Raw genomic sequence first — 22,527 nt, 5'->3', positions numbered from 1 at the left:
ACTGCCCTGATCCCTCCCCGCCCCCTTAGCTGATAACAGTGTCTAGCAGTTGCATCGCAGCTGCTGAGCACCTGTGGACATCCCTGTGGTCTTTGACCTCTGCAATGTGTGTGCTACCCACTCCAGATGCTTTTGAGGAAAGCAATCACATCAAAGGTGGACTCACTGGTGGGGGGAAGCTCTGCGGTCCCATTCTGAGGCCACAGAAGGAAGAAAAAGAAAGGAAAGCACCTTCTTACGTTCATCCTGACAACAGAAGGGAGAGGAAAACAGCTTGCTGCCTCTGGATGACCCTGAGGTGTCAGTTTCCCCTCGGTAAATGTCACAGGAGCATAAGTCTGGCCTGCTAGGCCTGCTGTGCTGCAGATGAATGAGATGGCACAATTCCCCGCCCACGCCCGGCACAGAGGCCCTGTGGTACACAGGTGGGATCGGGACCACCACAGCATCTTGTTAGCCACATGCCTTTCTGGCCAAGGTAGGTGAGGCAGAGTTCGAATGTGATGGAGACAAAGAAGCCCTTGCCGGAGACCAGCAGTTCTGGAAGGTCCCTCCCAGGCCCTGGCCTGCAGCCCAGCCTCCTGTTTGCCTCTTGTTAATGAGATCTGAGTGGAAGGTGGGAGATTGCTTACAGATGGCAAAGGGGCCAAAGGCAGCTAAGATGGGCCAGTGGGGCCAGGGCCTCATTTAGACAGATGTGTGGGATGGAGACCAGGTTGGACCTGGGCCACAGCTGAGTGAGCAGCGGGCAGGAAGCTGATCCGTGTTGTTCCAGACTGGACAGTGTCTTCCCAAATGGAACTCCAATCCACTTGGTGAAGAAGACACAGCATTTTCACAGAGGCCCAGGTCTCTAGCCAAGTGGCTCTGGGCTGCATATGGCCTGACCCAACCAGAACCACAGGAAGACAGGGCTGTAGTGAATGCTGGGCCTGAGAAGCTTCTAGACCTTATGCAGGCCAGGAGGCAGCAGGACATTGCTTCCTTTCCCTTCCTTCCTTTCTTCCTTTTTTTTTTTTTTTTTTTTTTTTTTTTTTTTGGTAATTGCATTAGTTAATTTTTTTTTTTAAATCTCTGTGACCACAGTGCCTGACAGAATCAAGGAAGGAATGGTTGATTTGGCTTACGAAGGCTTTCCAAGGACTTCCATCCATCACAGTGCGAAGGCATGCTTGGACCATGGCTGTGGGAGTCCATGACAAGCTGGTTCACATTACAGTGACCATGAAGTAGAAGGGACAGGAAGCAGGCAGGTGGCTTGCTTTCAAGAGCCTACTACCTGACCCACTTTTTCCAGTTACGCTGGTCCCAAAGATTCTACTGCCTCCCCAAATTAGTGTTACTAGCTGGGGACCCAGCACTCAGAACACGGTGAGAACACATTTCAGGTTCAAACCAAACAGTAGTGTTACACTTTGATATTGTGTGGACTTTTTCTGGGGAGATGTGAGCAAACGCCCATTCACCCAGATTTGGCATAGATCCCCCGAAGTCCAGTCTGTGGAAGCAGTGAGTTTATTGGGGTCATGGGAGCCCAGGTGGCTCAGGCAGCTGCCCCATTGAACAACCCAGCATGGGTGACACCTCCAAACCAAATCCTGGGGTTGGGGTACCCTATGTCCTCCAGCAACTGTTTCTTGCTCATATAATTATGGAGACAGACATCAGACATCTTGGAACTTTCTGAGCTTCTTTCATTGAGACTTAGGAGACTCCATCCTCCCTGGAGGAAAAAGTGCTTCCTTTCTGAGGAAAAAAGCTATGCAGCAGATAAAATTCAAATCCACAGCAAACATGTAGAACTGGCCAGTCAGCCTCACGCAGACTCATCAAAGGGTTAACTTGTGTCCCTCAGCAGCAGCATCGTCCACATTTCTTTGACCACATGTACACATGCATTGACTTTTCTCAAGCCACTGGATGGCACATCATAGCCATGTCTATGAGCAATTCCTAGAAGTGAAATGATCCCATAACCCCAGCTGACTGACCAACTGGGGGTCAACCCTGCTACACTTAGTTCCATTATCAAAGCCTTGTAGTTCTAGTTCAAACTCAAGTGTGAACGACTATGTCAAGTGGCCTTAAGAGTTGTGTTTTCGGTCCTAACCTAACACTTTGCATTTAGGTATAATGTGGTTCTCTCCTCCTCTATTCTGAAATGGTTTTCGTTTAGTTGTTGTTGTTGTTTTGTTGTTGTTGTTTCCATTCACTTATATGCATGTAGAAGTGACTGGGGTCTGCTTGTAGAAGTCAGGAGACAATTTTGGAAGCCATTTAGTGTGGTGATCTGATTTTTTTTTTTTTTTTTTTTTTTTTTTTTTGAGACAGGGTTTTTCTGTGTAGCTTTGGCTGTCCTGGACTTACTTTGTAGACCAGACTGGGCTTGAACTCACAGTGATCCACCTGCCTCTGCCTCCCAAGTGCTGGGATTAAAGGCGTGTGCACCACCAAGCCCGGCATGTGGTGTGGTTTGAATAGGAATGTCCCCATAGACTCTTTCATGTATTTAAATGCTTGGCCCGTGGGGAGTGGCACTATTAGGAGGTGTGGCCTTGTTGGAGTAGGTGTGGCCTTGTTGGAGGAAGTGTGTCACTGTGAGGGGTGGGCTTTGAAGTCTCCTATGTTCAAGCTATGCCCAGTGTGAGACACAGTCCCTTTCTGTTGCCAGTGGGTCAGATGTAGAACTCTCTGCTCCTTCTCCAGCACCATGTCTGCCTGGACTATGCCATGATGATAATGGACTAAACCTCTGAACTGTGAGCCAGCTCCAGTTAAATGTTCTCCTTTATAAGAGTTGCCTTCGTCATGGTGTCTCTTCACAGCAATAAAACCCAAGCTAAGACATTTCGTTCCCTCATTCTGCTAGGCAGGTCCTGGGAATCGAACTCAGGTCATCAGGCTTGGCAGCAAGCACCTTATGCATTGAGTCAGCTCACTGGCCCATCATGTCCCCTCTTGGACTTTTGGGATACTGACATCTGGACAAGGCATCCCCCAGTGTGCCTTCAGACCGAGACCTCTCAAGCTCAGCTTTTTGTTTGTTTGCTTTTTGAGACAGGGTTTCTCTGTGCAGCCCTGGCTGTCCTGGAACTCCTTCTTTAGACCAGGCTGGCCTCGAACTCACAGAAATCCGCCAGCCTCTTCCTTCCGAGCACTGGCATTAAAGGTATGCACCACCACGCCCAGCCTTCAAGCTGAGCTTTGACTTACGCATTCAGAAAGGCCAGCACAGAGTGTCATGGGGTTCTTCTAGGCCGTCGTGTGAGGTGACATGTAGTGTGGGTTTGTTCTAGTACCTAGTACCAGTATTTTCACTGATAGAGCTGGGGTGGGCCATGTTTGTCTCCTGATGACTTCCAATTCTCCTCTTTTTAAATAAGAAATAATTGGTGACGAGGCACTTTGAGTCTATAAATATCCTATTGTTTGAAAACTGGATGCTCTGTAGTTTTGAGTTCACCTCCTCCCATTCCCCCCCATTCCTAATTTGTTTATTTGTTGGTGGCATGTGTTAGGGTCAGAAGTACAAAGGCAGGCTTCTAGAAGCTTCTGGAAAGAGAAATGAGCTGTTTGTGTGTCAGGCCGGGGAGCTGGTGCCTCCCTCAGAGGGGGGTGCTGCTCATGTGATCATGTCCCCCACATGAGTCATGGGGGAGGAATATGGCATTTCCCAGCCTCCTCACCTCCTTCCCAGGGCCAAGCCAGCACGTCTGTAAGCAGTATTTTAGCACAGCCTGTGGGTGGTAGGGGTGCCTGATGGGGCCCATGCATTTGGGATACAAGGAGCAGGGATCTGTGTTCCATGATGCACTGGGGTAGGGTCACACTGCTGAGCCTCTTCAAATCTCCAGGATCCACTGTTGGTATCTCTGGGACTAGAATCTAGCCATTTTGGGGGTAAAGTAAGGCAGATTCCTCATATCTACCCTGTGGAACGGAAATGGTGATGCCCCACAGTTTCAGAAGCCATGAGGGTTCCACAGAAGCCTTCTGAATGCTGACAGAGAGCTGGTCATTCCATGCATTCCCAAGGTTGGATACTGTTGATGGATGGGGGATTCTAGAACCTTCCGTGGGATTGCCCTGGGTCCCTCCCTGGGCTGTTGCTTTTGTCTGCAATACCGCTCTAGCTTTCTGGGAAGATAGGTGCCCTGATACCCTCAGATTTTCCAGAAATGCACATCCTCTTCCCAAACTGGGTCAGAGCCTCATGAGGGCTTCCTGGGCGCCAGTTAAACCACTGTGACGAAAAAGACTGCCTTGACAAAACTCTGCCAGTTCCTGCTCACTCACTTCCAACTGGGCTTCACCCATTTGGGTGTCTGAGCTAAAGTCTACAGCCCCTAGCTTTAGTGGGCTCCCTATCCATTATGCCAATGTGAGCCCCACTTCACATGCGCACTGTTCTGTCTGACCAGGTCCCCGTGTCCAGATGAGATCTGACCACCCTGGCCACAGTCCCCAGGAACTCCCACCTGGCACTGCCTCCCAGGCCTGCAGTCTGCTTCTGTCTTCGTTGGTGGGAACTGGACGGGATCCCTGCCCTGCCCCAGGGTACCTGAAATCCTCCTGCTTTTATGACCCGTCATCCAGCCCTGTCTGTCTGTCTGATGTCGACTCTGGGGAGGCAGGGTTATTTGTCTGGCTTTCTGTTATCCCTACCTGGAATTCAGCAGAAACTGGGGAAGGAATTTGAGGGTAAAAGTCAAGCCAGGGAAAACAGTTTTTCTCTGGGTCTCACCTGGAGTGTGTATGCTTGGGGACATGTACTGGATGGAGTGCCCTTCCTTCTTGCAGAGTGCTCTTGATGTTTCAGGGAAATGGAAGCTGAAACAAGTGACAGTTGTCTACCAAAGGCAGCAAGCACAGCATCGAGGGCCAACGATACAGTTCCCAAGAACCTTCGAAGGTCTGCAGCTGGTTAGGCAGGGTGATTAGATGGGCCAATCCAGTAATAGGGGTGTTACTGGAGCCCCACTGGGGGGATGGTTTGCAGTAAAATCACAGGACTCAACTTGAATGGGAACTTGGGGATCCACCCATCCAGGACTTCCTTAAGAGAGCAGAGGTGGGGAGCAGAGACACTCTGACCTGGAAGGCTGCATTAGGAACTCTGACAGGGAGGGTTGTAGGGTTTAGGGTGACAGAATTACCGTGGACACTGACACAGAGCCCCAAGACCTCTGGGACATTTGGATGAAACTCTGTACCCCTGCGTGATGCTGCCAGGTGTGAGCCGGTGGCCCCTGTGAGCACAGTGTAGATTCACATACCCCAGTCACCAATCTCACAAAGGCAGATCTAGAACATCTGCACAAGAGGAAAAGAATGTTGAAATAAACAAACAAGAGAAAAACTGTCTTCCGAAGGGCTGGAAGCAATTTGGGGGTTAACCCAGCCGGTCTCTCTAACGCTATTCTATATGATTTATTTCCTGCGAGTGCATTTGAGAAACATGGGGTCAACATTTCCATTCACGCTGGAAAGGCCCTGGCTTCCATTTTAAGAGGTCACCAGCACCCAGCCCAAGCCAAAACAACAACAACTGGTTCTCATTTAGAAAAACAAAACCCAAAGGAAGACAGACATTCCTGAATGAGTCACCAGGACACCTCTGTTTTTCCTGAGAGAGCTAGTATAAGCCCTGCTGTGCATACTTGGGACACTGGCTCAACCTCTCTGAGTGCCATGCTGTAGTCTATAAATGGGGACCGAAGTCAGCTCCCTTTGTGGGGGTGAGGTATCCGCTGAGATTGGGCTCCATGTATTGTAAGCTCCTACAACCAGCAGCAGCTAACAGTCCACTAAACTGGAAACTGCAGGGCAGGGGACACTCACACAAAGGGTGGGGTCAGGGAGGTGGATAGTGGCAATTACAGATGAACCTCGGACAGAGAAGGGACCATACCATGTGGGCCATGTCTGCCATCCCCACACTAAGGGTAGAGGTAGGAGGATCAGGGGTTCAAGGTCATCCTCGACTATATAGTGGGTTCAAAGCCAGCCTGGGCTATATGAGACTGTCTAGAAATACTCAAGGGTTCTCTCAACTATGAACAAGGTTGGCATCTAATTCAGAAGAATCTTTTCATCTGACAAATGATTTTCTTTCTTAGGGGGGAAAATAGCTTTGGGGCTGAGGGGATGAAGGTCAGCAAAGTTCTTGAGGCATATGTCATGCAAACATGAGGGTTTGAGTTTACTCTCTAGTGCCCACTGGTGGCCCACACCAGTAATCCCAGTAGTGGGGCAACAGAGGCAGGAGGTTCCCTGGGGCAGCCAGCTAGCCTAGTTCCAGGCTAGTAAGACTACTTCTCTCTCTAAAAAAAAAAAAAATGGGGACAGTGGTATCCGAGAATGATACCTAAGGTTGACCTTTGCCCCCCCCCTCCACAGGTACACATGTGTGCATATACACACATACACAGATGGTTGGGATACCTTTTGTTCTCACAGCCCACCATATTGTCCCTCATGCCCCAAACATCTTCTGTCAGTTCTAGGAAGTTATAGACCAAAGAGGCTTCTGCAACTCAGGACTGGAGTGGGGTAAGATTCAGGCCCAGGGAGTGCGGTTTCTGGAAGGCATGCTCACTGGAGCCAATGCTGAGAGAGCTGGTTAGCCTGAGGCAGCCAGCCACAGGTCTCCTGAAAGCCAGGATGCTCTGTGGGCCTGACATGTGACGGTAAGATGGGGTCATCTGCCTTGTACCCTTCGAGGGCTCTGGGAGTCAAGTGCCAGTGGTGCCCCTGGGGTTGTCATGGAGCAACCAAGGGACAGGCCAGCTGGCCAGGGAAGTCCACACCGACCTGAGCCTGTCTGGCTGAGCTCTAGCTTCTGCCAGATTTGAACTCAGGGCTGGATGCTGGGCTGCCCTGGTAAGCCCATTACCTCGTCAGGGCACCGTAGCAGTGAAAGGAAGGAAGTTGGAGCTGGAGGCCAAGAAAGTGATTTGAGGTCAGTATTGACAGAGCCAAGCAAAGCCACTGGGGCAAGTGCAGGCAAGGACCAGTGCCCAGGATCAGTGCCTGGGTTCCAAACCAAGCAACTCCAGACCAAGCCAGGCCAGGCAGGCAGGCTGAGTCAGTACTGGCATTGGGCATGGAATGGGCACCTGCCCAGGGGTTCCCAGCAGTACACCTGAGGACACAGCTGCTCACCCTGGCTGTGACTTTGGCAGCTGGAGGGGCTGGAGGGGGACAGGACCAGAGTGGAACAGTGTGAGCTAAGTGTTGGGGAGGTGTCTGGGCCTGTCACTGGATTGAGCACAGGCTTGGATGGACCTCAGGGTTGGGACACTCCAACATCCTAGCCATTCCATGAGGTGTCAAGGACAGCTCAGTGATGTGGCGATTTGTGGTCCCAGAAGTGGAGCCTGAAGCAAGGATCCGAGTGCATACAGTTGAAGGGGATGGAGAAGTTTTCCTAGGAAGCACAGGCCAGCCTGGGGTTGTGGGGCAGGCAGGGCAGAGGCTTGAATGTGAGGTGGCCTGGTGGCTGGGGTCTTGTGGGAGCACAGACTCTGGTGCAGAAGTCTTAAACTGGCATGAAGCCCCAGGGGGTGGATGAGAACAAAGCCTGCCCAGGGCAGTGCTTTCAGCAGTTTCCCCAAGACCAGGCAGGAATCGAGGCAGATACCCCTGGACCCGTGTGTCTGAGTTGTGGCACAATGTTAGTCCAGTTGACAAAGAGTCACCCTAACAAACTAGTTTGAGCAAGACAGATGCCAGGCAGTCCCATGAGTTTCATTTTTTGACTTAAAGTAGTTGCTCTAGCTCCTGCCCTCACATGTACATCCTAGACAGCAAAAGGGGAGAAAACGACTTCTGCTTACAAGCAGCCTGCCAGTCACCATCATATGCTTGTGCCTAGTTGCAAAGGAGCCTGAGAAAATGTAGTCCATAACTGAGGTATTCCACCATGACACAAGGAAGCCAGGATGCTGCAGGAAGACAGGCTTCTAGATTCATACCCAAAGCCAAGGTTGTATGACTCCTCCTCCTACCTGCCAAGACTTCCCACTTTGGCATCAGAAACATGGTGTGCAGAGCAGCGGCCCAAGTGAGGACCTTGAGAGAGGTGAGGAGCCTGTGCTGTGGGTGGGTGGGGGGAAGAGTCATCAAAAGGATCTTTGTATGAGGTGACAGAAGGACAGAGTCAATGAGACAACTATGGTGACAGACGATGGAGGTTGAAGATGGTGGAATGGCTATCTTTGTCACCTTCCTCCATGCTGTGGCAAAATCCTCCATACAAGCAAGTGAAGGAAGAAAGAGTTTGTTTTGGCTCACAGTTGGAAGGGATACAGTCCATCGTGGCGAGAAGGCTGGACAGCAGGAGCTTGCGGCAGCTGGTCACATGGCATCCACAGTCAGGAAGCAGAGAGAAATGCATGCTGGTGCTCAGCTCGCCTTCTCTTTCTGATGCCGCTGAGGCCCCCAGTTCATGGGGTGGTGCAGCCCACATTCAGGGCGGATCGTCCCACCTCAGTTAATTGGATCTAGAAATGGCTCACTGGTGTGCTCAGATGCTCATCTCCTAGGTGAAACGTACCGTAAGCAGGGAAGAGCAGGCAGCCTCTGAGGAGCTGGAAATGACACAGAATGCACTCTGCTTTGAAACCAGGGCCATCCCTGAGCTCTTCTTTAGTCAGGGAGACCATGGAGGACTTGGCTGGACCCCAAGAGTGAAAGGGAAAACAGAGGCCCTGAGTGGGACTGTGGGGTTCTCCTGAGTAGGAGCACAGCCAGCCAGAGGTCCTCCTTGTCACTGCCTGCTGGTCAGGCACAAGCAGCCATCCTCAGCACCTGTTTCCTAGATGAAGAAGACTTGAATAGGGTGGGTGACAAACTGACCAGGTGGCCCTCACCATGTCCTTGCTGACAGACTGACTCTGGGGATCAGCCATAGCTCTCTTTTCCTGGTGGCTACTGGAGTCATCCAACTTGGGTGGACCAGCTCTGACTCACAAGTTACCTGCTCCCCTAAACCTGCCCAACACCCTGAATTCTGGCAGACTCTTGTGGCCTTTTCTTCCAGTCAGGTGTCATTCCCCACACCATGGCTGATGGGCTCCGCCCAAAGACTTAATCCCTGATCAACTGACCTAATCTAGACATGACTGACCTCTGTCTCCTAGGTAATTGTAGACTGTTGAGCATCCAAGGGCCTGAGAAAAATCCCCAACTTGATTGATGGCTGCGCTCTGCTCTGCTTGGCTTCAGAGATCCAACTTTGCCTGCCTTGGAGACTTCATATAAACTGTACCACCTGGGTCGGGTCTGGCTTCCTACTGCACAGTGTCTTTGAGAGTCATCGTGTGGTAGCTTGTGACAGACATCCTTCCCTTTTCGTGGCCAGTGTAATATTCCACACCTTGTTTATAGCCACCATTGTTGCCAGGCATCTGGGCAGCAACCACTTGGCTTTTGTGACTAGGGCTGTGGTGAGCATCCTTCTGCAAGCTTTTGTGTGAACACAGCTTCTCATTTCTCACGGGTGGATACTGATAAAGGGGGCTGCCAAATACATAACCTCTAGCCAGGTTGAGAAAACACAGCTTTTTCACAACTCATGTCAGCTGCTCGTTAAGCAAACGTGCTGACATATTGATTGGTGACCATGGGATAGTTCTAACTAACCCCTCTCTACCAGGCAGGGTGTCAGGTTCTCCAGAGTGGGATTCCCTGGAGAGGTGGTTAGGAGTCACCCAATGTGGGTGCTGTGAACTATATTTGGATCCTCTGAAAGAACAGTAAGTGTTCTTAACCACTGAGCTATCGCTGAACCACGGTCTTTATTTTGGTTCTCTCTCTCTCTCTCTCGAGGACAGAGGACAACCCTGGGTATTGGTCCTCACCTTCTACCTTGTTTGAGACACAGTCTCTAGTTCCGATGTGCAGGGCCAGCCAGGCTAGCCGGCCTATGATCTTCAGGGACTCCTGTCTCCACTTTCACCTTGGTATAGGAGTGCTGAGATATAGACCCACGCTTCAACAGTTCAACTCAAAGAACTATTTAAAATATCATATTCTGCCAGTAAGGGTTTCGTTTCTGCCCATTTTCATGCACCTAATATGCCTGGGTTGCACGTGACTATGGGGGAGGGGCAAAAGGAAGCTGGGAGTGGAAGAAGTTAAGAAGGCCCATGTTGTACTTTGCTATGATGAAACACCATAACCAAAGGCAACTTGGGGAGGAAAGGGTTTATTTGTTTATGTTTCCACGGCATTGTCCATCCTTGGAGGAAGCCAAGGCAAGAACTGAAACAGGGCTGGAACCTGGAGGCAGGAGCTGATGCAGAGGCCATGGAGGGGTGCTGCTTACTGGCTTGCTCCCTATGGCTTGCTCAGCCTGCTTTCTTATAGAACCCAGGACCATTAGCCCAGGGATGACATGACCCACAATGGGTTGGGCCACCCCCATCAATCACTAATTAAGAAATTCCCTATAGACTCGCCTACAGCCCAATCTTGTGGAGCTATTTTCTCAAGTAGAGTTCCCTCCTCTCGAGTGACTCTAGCCTGTGTCAAGATGACATAAAATTAATCAGCGCAATTGACTCCTTGTCAGCTTGACACACAATACTTCAAGACACCATTCCTCCCCTTTTGGGTTCATTCCCAAGATCTCAGATTAATAAATATCACAGAGTTAAGACATATTACAAACATAAAATGAAAGTCCCATAGTCGTTACCAATTCAAACACTTTAAAAGTTCAGTTTCTAAAAATCCCAAAGTCTCTTTTAAAAATTCAAAGTTTCTCAATTGTAGGCTCCTAGAAAAAAAAAATTAATCAAGAAGGAAGAACCAGCGCATGGTCACAGTCTGAACAAAGCAAAGCCAAACTCCAGCAGTTTAGGTAGCTCAATGCTCAGTATCTGGGACTCACTTAGAATCCTCTTGCTCCTCTGAAGGCTGGGTCACGTCTCACAGCTCCGCCCTCTGCAGCACACACAGGTTGACTTCCAGGCTCTGCCCAGCATCCCCAAAATGCTGGGGTCTTCTGTTACAACTGGGCCGCACTTCCACCAATAGCCTTTCCTTGACCTTCTTCATAGTGCCAAGCTTCAACTTCTCTGCACGACCCTTCATTCCTGCGGCTCCAGCTGCACCGTCACCAGTGGCCTCTCCTGGCCTCTCACAGTGCCAAACCTCAGCTGCTCTTCCTGGTCCCTTCATACCTTCACACTAGTACCCCTTGGGCAACGCTTATACATTACCAAGTTTGGCTGCCAACACGAGGTACAACTTTGGCTAGCCCTGGACCACGTCTTCTGTGTACTGACTGACCCTGAGGAAACACTTCCCAGAAGACTTCGCCTTAATCATGCTGGTGTCTTCTCAGTTACAGCTGATTATTCCTCAGCCCCAGCTGACCAGAACCTGAGTCTTCACACAAATGGCCTGGTAGAATCCTTAATTCCCTTTGAAAACTTTCCAAGCCAGGGTCCCATGCACTGCTTTCAACACTTTTATCTTCCAAGCTCCACAGATCAGCCCCTTGACTCTCAACATTCAATGGTCTTTTAGTTCAAAGAACTTTGAAAGTTCTTCCACAATCCTCCCCCAAAACAACACGATCAGGTCTGTCACAGCACTGCCCCATCCGCCTGATGTCTTAGTTTGGGTTACTGTTGCTATGAAGAAACACCATGACCAAAAGCAAGCTGGGGAGGAAAGGGCTTATTTAGCTTACACTTGCATATCCATAGTCCATCACCAAAGGAAGTCAGGACAGGAACTCACATAGGCCAGGAACCTGGAGGCAGGAGCCGATGCAGAGGCCATGGACGGATGCTGTTTACTGGCTTGCTTCTCATAGCTTGCTCAGCCTGCTTTTGTTCTTTCTTTCTTTCTTAAATGGTTCTTTTTTTTTTTTTACCTTTACTTTATGTGCATTGGTGTTTTGCAAACAAGTATGTCTATGTGAGTGTGTCAGTTCTTGGAATTACAGACAGTTCTGGTCTGCCATGTGGGTGCTGGGATTTGAACTCGGGTCTTCTGGAAGAGCAGCCAGTGCCCTCAACCACTGAGCTATCTCTCTAGCCCCTCAGCCTGCTTTCTTATGGAACCCAAGAACACCAGCCCGGGGATGCCACCACTCACTAATTAAGAAAATGTCCTACAGGTTGTCTGTAGCCTAGTCTTTCTCCCTCCCTTTGGTTTTTTTCGAGACAGAATTTCTCTGTGTAGCCTTGGTTTCTGGACTCACTCTGTAGACCAGGCTGGCCTCAAACTCACAGAGAACTGCCTGCCTCTGCCTCCCAAGTGCTGGGATTACAGGTGTGCGCCACCACTGTGCTGGCTTATAGCCTAGTCCTTCTGGAGGCATTTTCTTAACTAAGGTTCCGTCCTCTCTGATGTTCTAGTTTGTGTTGAGTTGACATAAAATCAGCCAGCACACATCCTGTCTTCCTGAACTGAAGGTGCCACTTCCTGGGAATCCCCGCAGCTCTCCTTGGTCTTCTATCCAGACACCTGGATGGAGCTTGCCATGTGTTGCGAGGAGGAAAAGAAGAGGGAGCTGCCCAGATGGAGGCATCTCCGCCCTCTCTGTTGGTTCTCGCACACTTTCCTAGGTGCTCTGCTGCCTCCTAGCCACGACACCTATACAGACTGACTCCACTTAGGAGGTATGATACCCTCAAAGCCGAGGGGCCCTGCATGCTGGAACTCAAAGCCGGGGTGCTCATATTTGTTTTCTTTTGAAAAACTGGTGTACTGTCAGCCCTTTGCACTTTAGTAAAAATAGCTCAGAATCTTTGATCCTCCTCTTCTGGGGAGACTGCCATTTTCATCCAAGCTCATGCCTACAGGATAGGAAAGCTCTGTCCTTACCTTTATACTTCACCTACCAGTTAGAGAAAGGGAGGGTCCTCCCAAAAGCCATGGAGAGCTACGGACAAATTGCCTGGACCTTTGTCAAATTTTAGGTTCCCCATCTACCTGAAGGTGTTTCTGGATGGAGTGCCTCCCTTTTTGTGTTTTTGGAGTTTTTTGTTTGTTTGGTTTGGCTTTTGATGCTGGGGATCAAATTCAAGGTCTTGTGCATGCTAGGCAAGTATCCCCATACCTATCCTTCCGTAGCCCCACTATAAAGTGCTGTCCCCAAATGAGAACTCTGCAAGCTTTCCAGGTGACTGCCTCACTGGGGCCTGGGAGCCCTTGTGGCTCCTAGTCACAGTGATGATGATGGCTCGGGGCCCAGGACTTATAGGGACAAGAGACCCATTGTTTGGGCTGTGCAGAAGTCGCCCACGCACCTTCCTCTGAGGCCGATGGGCAGCTGGTAGGGGCTGTGGCCCAGATGTTGGGGTCACACAGTCCTGGCTCTGTCCTTTGGCCTTGTGGCTTTCACAAGGGGCCACGAAGATACAAGACTGTTGTGGGGTTGAGCTAGGTCAACCTCAGCACGATTGATCATCCTTGACAGCTGGTCCGTGTCTCCAGGAAGTAGCCAGCACTGACATCCCCATAGCAGCTGGCGGGGCGGGCTTCAAAGCCATCTGGAAGTTTCCAGGCCTCAAGGAACACTTTACAATAACTGTTGGAAGGGGAGGTTTGGAGTTTGGAAGATGGTCAGTCAGGGGCCAAGGGCAGACTGAGAACTCCTGTTTCCTGGTCAGGGCAGGGCCAGTCCAGCCTCACCAAGTTTTTGCTGGACCTCAAAGGTCAGGAGAATACTAGCAGAAACCTCGTGGTCTTGAATGATTGTATGGAACATCTGTGGGCCAACCAGGCTTAAAGCTTTTGCGACAAGGTCATGTTGGCCTGGGTAGTAAGTGCCCCAAGGATGTAGCCTCTGCCATCTGAAGGACCATCACTTGCCAGGCTTTCCACTGTCCCCATGCAGAGAGGCTACTTGGAGAGCAAGACTGGCAGCCCCACACAGTCCTATACAAGGTGAAGGGCCTGGGTCTCTATGTTGGTGTGCTACCCCAGAAGCAATGGCATTGTCACTGTTCCTATATCCCAGAGCTGCTGCCCCTGGCCTGTATTGATGGCCGCTAATGGCTGCTACATGTCAGCGACCCTGGACAACTTTACCAAGACTATCTTGGATGCTGTCTTAGTCACTGTCCTGTTGCTGAGAAGAGACATCAAGACCAAGGCAACTCTTAGAAAGCATTAATTGGGGGCCTTCTTTACAAATTCAGAGAGTTGGGCTGGACAGATGGCTCAGAGGTTAAGAGTACTGTCTGCTCTTACAAAGGTTCTGAATTCAATTCCCAGCAACACATGATGGCTCACAACCATCTGTAATGTGATATGATGCCCCTTTCCGGCATGTAGATGTACATGCAGACAGAACACTATATATATATATATAATAAATAAATCTAAAAAAAAAAAAACAAATTCAGAGAGCTAGTTCATTATCATTAGGGAACATGATGGGGAGCACAGCAGGCATACATGGTGCTGGAGAATTAGCTGAAAGCTCCATCCACAGGCAGAGACAGAGAAAGACTGGGCCTGGCATGGGCTTTTGAAACCTCAAAGCCCACCCCCAATGACACACTTCCTCCAATAAGGCCACACCTCCTCATCCTTCTAATCCTTTCAAAGAGTTCCACTCCCTGGAGACTAAACATTCAAATAGTGAGCCTACGAGGAACGTTCTCATTCAAACCATCACAGATACCATCGAGACCAGCAATTATCTGACCTCTGACCTTTGGAAAAAGACCACACCCACCAACTCTCCCTATCAGGCACTCACCAGACATCTTATGAAAATCCAGACTGGAATGTCCATGCAAAGGACCGAGGCTCTAGCTATGGCTACCACATAGGGATTTTAAAATATTATCTATTTATTTACTTGCTTATGTGACATGGGATTGTACAATGTAGACCCGACTGGCCTCAAACTCATAGAGGTCCTCTTACCTCCACTTGTAAATTCTGGGATTAAAGGCGTGTGCCATCATGCCTGGCCACAGAGGGTTCTTTCATAACAACAACAACAACAAATGTGAACTGAAATAACCTGCTTTTAAAAAAAAGGCCACTGCTCTGTAGTCATAGCTAGATGTGTTTCAAGGAAGAAACAACAAAAGCTGAAACCAGTGAGTGAGGGTTTTCTAGAGACCAGGATGCCCAGCCGCAAGCTTTTTCTATATATACTATTTGTTTGTACATTTAGTTTTGTTTCATTTTGCTTTTTTGAAATAGGGTCTCATATTTTCCAGGCTGGCCTCAAACTTACTATGTGACCCAAGCTGGCAGAATTGAAAGTTCCAGGCCAGCCTGAGCTATGAGCAAGTTGGAGGCCAGCCTGAGCTACAAAGTGAGATACTGTTAAAAAAAAAAAGAAGAAGAAGAAGAAGTCTCACATCTGGGATTTCTTTCTTTCTTTCTTTTTTAAGATAGTCTATTTATCTTTAAATTTTATGCACACTAATATTCTGCCTGCACGTATATCTGTGTCAGATTCCCTGGAACCTGAGTTACAGACAGTTGTGAGCTGCCATATGGGTGCTGGGAATTGAACCCAGGTCCTTTGGAAGAGCAGCCAGTGCTTTTAACTACTGAGCCATCTCTCCAGGCCCACATCTGGGATTTTTTTTCTCTCATCTGCGATTTCTTTTATTTTTATTTTTATTTATTTATTTTATTTTTTGGTTTTTCAAGACAGGGTTTCTCTGTGTAGGCTTGGCTGTCCTGGACTCTATTTGTAGGCCAGGCTGGTCTCAAACGCACAGTGATCCCCCTGCCTCTGCCTCCCAAGTGCTGGGATTAAAGGTGTGCACCATCACTCCCGGCAGTTTATTTATTTATTTTTTGTTTTGTTTTGTTTTTTCAGGACAGGGTTTCTCTGTGTAGCCTTGGCTGTCCTAGACTCACTTTGTAGACCAGGCTGGCCTCGAACTTGCAGTGATCCGGCTGCCTCTACCTCCTGCCTGCTGGGATTAAAGGTATGTGCCACCACGCCCAGCCGTCTGGGATTTCTTTTTATTTATTTTATTTTATTTTATTTTTTGGTTTTTCGAGACAGGGTTTCTCTGTGTAGTCTTAGCTGGCCTGGAGTCACTTTGTACACCAGGCGGGCCTTGAACTCATAGCAATCTGCCTGCCTTTGCCTCCCGAATGCTTGGATTAAAGGCGTGCACCACCATGCCTGACCATCTGGGATTTCTTAACAAGTGAATAGAATAGATACCTACTCGGCCTCCAGTATGACACATGAGAAGGACAGAGTGTCCCTTCCATCATGCCCCTGCCCAGCACCCACACCCTGTGTCTCACTATGAACACACACTGGCCATCTCACTGGAGGCACATTCTACAAGCCATCTGCCAGTATTCTGTACCATGCCAACAGCATGAACAGAGAAGCCAAGCACACTCATCCAGATGCTAGGACGTCTAAGACATGTGAACCACACAGGGCTCTCTGTGGAGACCTGCCATTCATGGCACAATGGTGACAAAAGTGCTGAAGCAGGGCCAGGAGGGAGAGGGGGAACTGCAGAATGGACTCCAACTGAGGCCAGGCTCTTCTAGCTAATCTCTCCTCTGCTGGGGATGGGGCTTGTGTGTGATGGTTCTTCTCATTAGAACTCTCTTCCCTGTGCTTGGGGAAGTGTCTTCCTGGGATACACACCCACCGGAAGCAGCCACTCACAGCAGAATGATGTTAGCACCTGCATGTGACAGCTAGAGTCACACTCTACCATGTGCTCAGTGACACTCATGTCACCCTCATCTCTGCCATAACCTCACAAGACCACAGGCAACAAGACACTATTGTTTCTGCCCCTGACTGGCAAGGTGGCATATGCTCAGAGGGTTGCAGCTGTTTTCCCATGTCCCACAGTGGGCACTGAGTAGTGTCAGGCCTGCAAAGTGGGACATTGGAGTCTCAGCTCCCTAACCAGGACCTGGGGCAAGTCTTTCCTTCTCTGACCTCTGACCCCTTAATATGGCTCTAGAAACAGGCATACGGTCCATTTATAAAGGTTCATTAAAGCTGAGAGATGGGATGTGGCTCCTAGGGCAAGTGCTTGTGTGCCATGTACAGAGTTCCTGGCTCAATCTCCAGTACCTCGGACCTACCATGCAACCAATCAACCAACTAAACAATCAATCCAGCAACTAACTAAGCAGTCAACCAAACCACCACACCCAACCAACCAGTCAACCAAACAACTAACAAATCAATCAACTAACCAAGTAGTCAGTCAACCAAACCCTCCCACTCACCTACCAAGCAACCAACCAACCAATCAACTAACCAACTGGTCCAACAACCAATCAGCCAAACCCACCAAACAATCAAATAACCAAGCAATCAATCAACAAAGTTACCAAACAACTAATCAGACTATGCACAAATATTAAACATCAGCAAACAAAAGCAGGCTCCTGGAGGAAGCCAGGGACCTTTTCTTCCCTGACAAAGATGCCATGGGTGGAGGTCAGGTGGTCCTTCCACTTTGCTCTTGCCTCTGGCTCAGGTGATCTGACCAGTGTCCTCTGGTAAAGGGCAGAGGGTGAGAGGCTGGCAGGCATCTTGGCCCACTAGTTGATCCCTGGACGCCACCACCTTCGCTTTCTGATCCTGTGCAGCGGTGAGCACAGTCCATATGCAACAGTTCCCCCCATGGGTGTTTCTGGAAGAGCGTGAGGTGGCAGGGTCCCTGGATGAGAAGACCATGCCCTCCAAGTAGTACAGTGGCAGAGCTGCCCCTGGGGTCAGCCTCTGAAGAACAGTCCTGTTCTAGATTCCTATGCTGGCTTTTTAACCTCTGAAGTGGGCATATTGGGGTGTGGGGCCATGGTATGACTTCAGGGGCACACACCGAGGCCCTGCCATGGGGGAAATAGTGAGAGGATACAAACCATGAACTGAGGTTTCCAGGGAGCCAGCCCTACCTGCACCTTGACTTTGGATGCCCACCCCCATTCTGTTATCAAAGCCACCCACTCAGTCTTTAATCTTGTCACTCTAGCTCTCACTTGACAAGTCCTTGGCAAAAGACCCAGTGGTCCTCACTGCTCAAAGTGAAGTCTCGGGTTGTGGAAAACACAGCATCTCGAGTCCCACACTCGCTTTGCATGCCAGAACCTACATTTTTTAAGTCACCGGTCTCTTGACTATGCTCTGAGGTCCCCCACAATGCCACCTGGGCCTCCCAGCTGCTTGGAGTTTGTAAGTCAAGGCAAATGAGCTCCCAAGTGATGTTATCTAGAAAAGATGAGCTACTGGGATGTGTTAGAAATCAAATCAGTTTTATTGAAACCATAGCAACAACCAGTGTGGCCCTGTTAACATGAGAGCACAAAAACTTACAATAAACTTTTGTACATAGAAAGTTGTAAAATACTTAATTTTTCATAGAAAAAAAGCACACAGTAAACTGTGGGCCAAGAGAGCCTACAGATCATGGAGAGTTAGCACTCCCTCTGAGCAGACCGGGCACAGCTTGGAAGCAAATGGAAACTACCACAGGGCAGAGTTGGTATACAGCTGGTGAGGGAGTGGTCACTTTAAACTTCAGAGAGCCGCTGGACCTGCAGGGTCAGAAGGGCCCCCTGCCTTCCCACATCAAGGTTTGTAGTTTGTAGTTTTGTTTCCATTTTTCTAAAGTAGAGGGCTTCCAGTTTCAAACTATTGGTGAAGAAGAGGCCAGGCTCTGAGCGAGGCTCTTGTGGCTGGTGGGAGGGCAGCTGGGAAGCGCGAAGGACCCCAGTGCTCACACAGCAAGTTTCCCTGGAGATGGGACTGGTTGCTTATTCTACAGAACCCCCCTCCACAGGCTGAGCAGATGTCTGCTCCCACATCTGGGTCAAACAGTTTGTGCCTGCAAAGATGCACTACCCCACCCACCACCCCCCCACATGTGAGGCGGAAAACAGCTGCTGAGAGGCTAACTAACTAGGGCTGGTTCAAGGTTTAATGCTTTTTATAAATTCCCCAGGAGAGATAGGTCCAGGGGAAGCTATCTCAGCATTTAGGAGGCCAGCCTGGGCTACATATTGAGTCAAGGCCTAGCCTGGACGACAGAGTGAAACTCTGCCTCAAACAAATAAGCAACCATTTAACTCAACTAAGTCTGTGTGGCTCCCCATGGGGAGGGCTTTGTTCAGACTCCCTTAGGGTTTTGTTTTGTTTTTAAAGAACTATTTGTACTTTTACTCATGGGTGTGTGTGCAGTGCCTGTGGAGAGCATAGACCCTGCCCCCCCTGCCCCCCGCCCTGGAGTGAGTTAGCGGTGACTATGAACAGCCTGTGAGTGGTAGGAACTAAACTCAGGTCTTCTGGTAGAGCAACAAGAGCTGTTAACCACCAAGCCATCTCCCCAGCCCTTTGCTTAGGGGTGGTGTTTTTTTTTTTTTTTTTTTTTTTTGTCTAGGAAATATTTGGCTGGAACATGAAACCTCATTTGAGGCCAGCACTCACGGGCACTCTGCAACACCCCCAGGACTGGAGTGGGATTTCACCTTCTCTAGAGTAAGCTGTTTACAAAAGCACGTTTCATTTTACAGTGGGTTTGGGCTGGGCTCCTAAGTGATGGAAGCCAGGGCTTGGAGCCCAGGGATGCTGGCAAGAGCCGAGCTGCACCAATGGGAACAGGAGTCTTTCCTGTGTGTCCCGGCTCCTCTCCCTAGTGGTGTCATGGGTGGTTTTACAACCACAGGCCACTCCATTAACCTCCACGAGGAATGTGCCAGGAATCCGTTTCTCCCACAGCTGAAAACTAGGTCATCCAAACCAGGGGGAAGGCGACACTGAGGTGTCACTCAAACAGCAGCAGTGAGAGAGCCCTTGTTCTAAGAAGGGAGCAGATGCCTAACCCTGGAGCCTTTTGCAAAGCCAAGCCCCAGAGGAAGACACTTAGATCAGCCTGGGGTGGGACAGAAGCCACAGGGTCACGCGATGGGGGCAAGGCTCCTGATGCATTGGTCCTCCATGAGACCAAAGGTCATGTGAAAACAGGCCACACAGACAAGGACAAAGACAAAGACAAGACAAACCTCTGGATGCTCCCAACTTTAAATAGACCAGCTCTGCTGGACACATAAGCATGTGACTGCCAAGAGGGTTGGGGACATGGAGCAAGGACACCAACAGGATAGAGCCCAGGTTTTGCCCTGGGCCTCTCCCTGTGGCCCATCTGTCTGACCAGCAAACACAGAACCTATTTCTCTGTTGGTAGGGCGGACCATAACCTTAGGGCTGCCGGGTCTCATCATCCAGACAAGAGTCCCATTCACGACACATCTCAAACCTGTATCCTCAAGGGTTTGAAAGCCTCCCCCCTCTACCCACCAAAGAAAAAGTGGCAAGGAGTGTCTCCGTGAGCAGCTCTTGAGAGGAGATGAACGACGGGATGGGGCAGACAGCGGCCTAGCCGGTCTGGGCACTGGCTGTCCAGCCAGGGCTTGCTGCTCATGAAACATGGTGCTCTGTCACCCTTGCCAAAGGCCATGGAGGGACAGGACATTCAATGACGCTAAAAGGAAGATTCCTGACTCTCCGTAATCCCTCATCCCACCCCCAAAGGACAGAGTACAGATAAAAAGCAGGACCCCAAAACCCAGTAGATGACACCCCCTTCTCCCCAGGTCTCCACATTCACTGTCTGATGGCGAAGATCCGGAAGGCATTCCCGTCTTGAGGTGTATTCAGGCTGCAAGAGAGGGGGGGGGGGGGAGTGAGAGGTTACAGGGGGGTGGATGACAGGATGGACAGGATGGTGAGGGCAGAACCCACAGAAGTCACACCCAGCTGGACAAGCCCGTTCACAGTGACCGGAAGCTGCACTGTGAGTCCATGCTGGGGCTGCAAAATGATATTCTGACTCAAGGCTTTCTGGGCCCTGGGCCTTGGATCTGGGGCCCCCCCCCCACACACCCCACATATAACACACACACACACCACACACACACACCACACAACACACATACCACACACACATACCACACAAACACACACACCACACATATACATCACACAACACACCACACCACACACACCACACACACACACACACACACACCACACACACCACATACACCACACACACCACACACACCACACACACCACCACACACACACCACACACACATACACCACATCACACACACCACAACACACCATACCACGCACACCACACACACCACATACACCACACACACACACACCATGCACACACACACACACACCATGCACACACACACACACCATGCACACACACATACCACGCACACACCACACACACCACACACCACACACACACCCACACCACACACACACACACACACCACACACACCACACCACACACCATGCACACACACACACACACAACACACACACACACACACACACACACGGCGTTTGTTGACACCTGGTTGACAGATGCTTTAAAGGAATGCAAGAGGGGCACTTATACCCAAATGCTACCCAATGCTGCCCTGGGTCCACTGTCCTTTCCAAGGCAGGGCTATTGTTATTGTCCGTACATAAAGGGGGAAAACAGACAACAAGGAATCAAGAGACCAACTGGAATCACACAGTTAATCAAAACCAGGGCGGGCGGTCCCATTCTGAGGCCACAAGAAGGAAGAAAAGAAAGGAAGCACCTTCTTAAGTTCCTGCCTGACAACAGAAAGGGAGAAGAAACAGCTGTGCTGCCTCTGGATGACCCGGAGGGTCAGGTGCCCCTCGTAAATGTCACAGGAGCATAAAGTCTGTCCTTCAGCCTGCTGTGCTGCGATGAATGAGATGGCCAATTCCCCGCCCACGCCCAGCACAGAGGCCCTGTGTACACAGGTGGGAGCGGGACCACCACAGCATCTTGTGAGCCACAGCCTTTCTGGCCAATGGTAGGGGAGGCAGAGGTTCGAATGTGATGTATACAGAGAGCCCTGCCGGAGACCAGACATTCCTGGAAGGTCCCTCCAGGCCCCTGGCCGGCAGCCCAGCGCCTTTTGCCTCTGGTTGAATGAGAGCTGAGTGGAAGGTGGAGATTGCTTACGATGCAAGGGCCAAAGGCAGCTAGATTGGCCAGTTGGGCGCAGGGCCTCATTTAGACAATGAGTGGGATGGAGAACCAATTGGCCCTGGGCCACAGCGGAGTGGAGCAGCAGGAGGAGCTGGATGCCGTGTTGTATCCAGGGCTGGAAGTGTGCTTCCCAAATGGAACTTCCAATACACTTGGTTAGAAGACACACAGCATGTTCACAGAGGCCCAGGTCTCTAGCCAATGGGCTCGGGGCTGCATATGGCCTGACCCAACCAAGAACCACAGGAAGACAGGGTTAGTGATGCTGGGCCTGAGAAGCGTCTAGAAACCTTATCAGGCCAGGAGGCACAGTACATGGCTCCGTTCCCTCCTTCCTTTCTTCCTTTTTTTTTTTTTTTTTTTTTTTTTTTTTTTTTTTTGGTATTGCATTAGTTAATGTTTTTTTTTAAATCTCTTTGACCACAGTGCTGACAGATCAAGAAGGAATGGTTGATTTGGCGTAAAAAAACGAAGCTTTCCAAGGACTTCCATCCCATCACAGTG

The 22,527-nt window shown here is 50.0% G+C and overlaps 1 protein-coding gene across 1 annotated transcript in view; it reads right to left on the bottom strand.

The window, feature by feature from the left end:
• Positions 1–20,360: 20,360 nt before the first annotated feature.
• Crispld2 (cysteine rich secretory protein LCCL domain containing 2) overlaps positions 20,361–22,527 on the bottom strand; it is a 99,669-nt gene continuing 97,502 nt past the window's right edge. Inside the window, exon 15 of the mRNA XM_051168886.1 lies at positions 20,361–20,648. Coding sequence (XP_051024843.1) covers positions 20,594–20,648 — 55 coding nt within the window. The 3' untranslated portion in view covers positions 20,361–20,593. The remainder of the gene's footprint in view (positions 20,649–22,527) is intronic.

This window comes from Acomys russatus, chromosome 26 (assembly GCF_903995435.1).
Source record: "Acomys russatus chromosome 26, mAcoRus1.1, whole genome shotgun sequence".
Taxonomy (NCBI): Eukaryota; Metazoa; Chordata; class Mammalia; order Rodentia; family Muridae; genus Acomys; species Acomys russatus.
The sequence above is the reverse complement of the archived record's forward strand: the minus strand, read 5'-3'. Positions and strand labels throughout refer to the sequence as shown.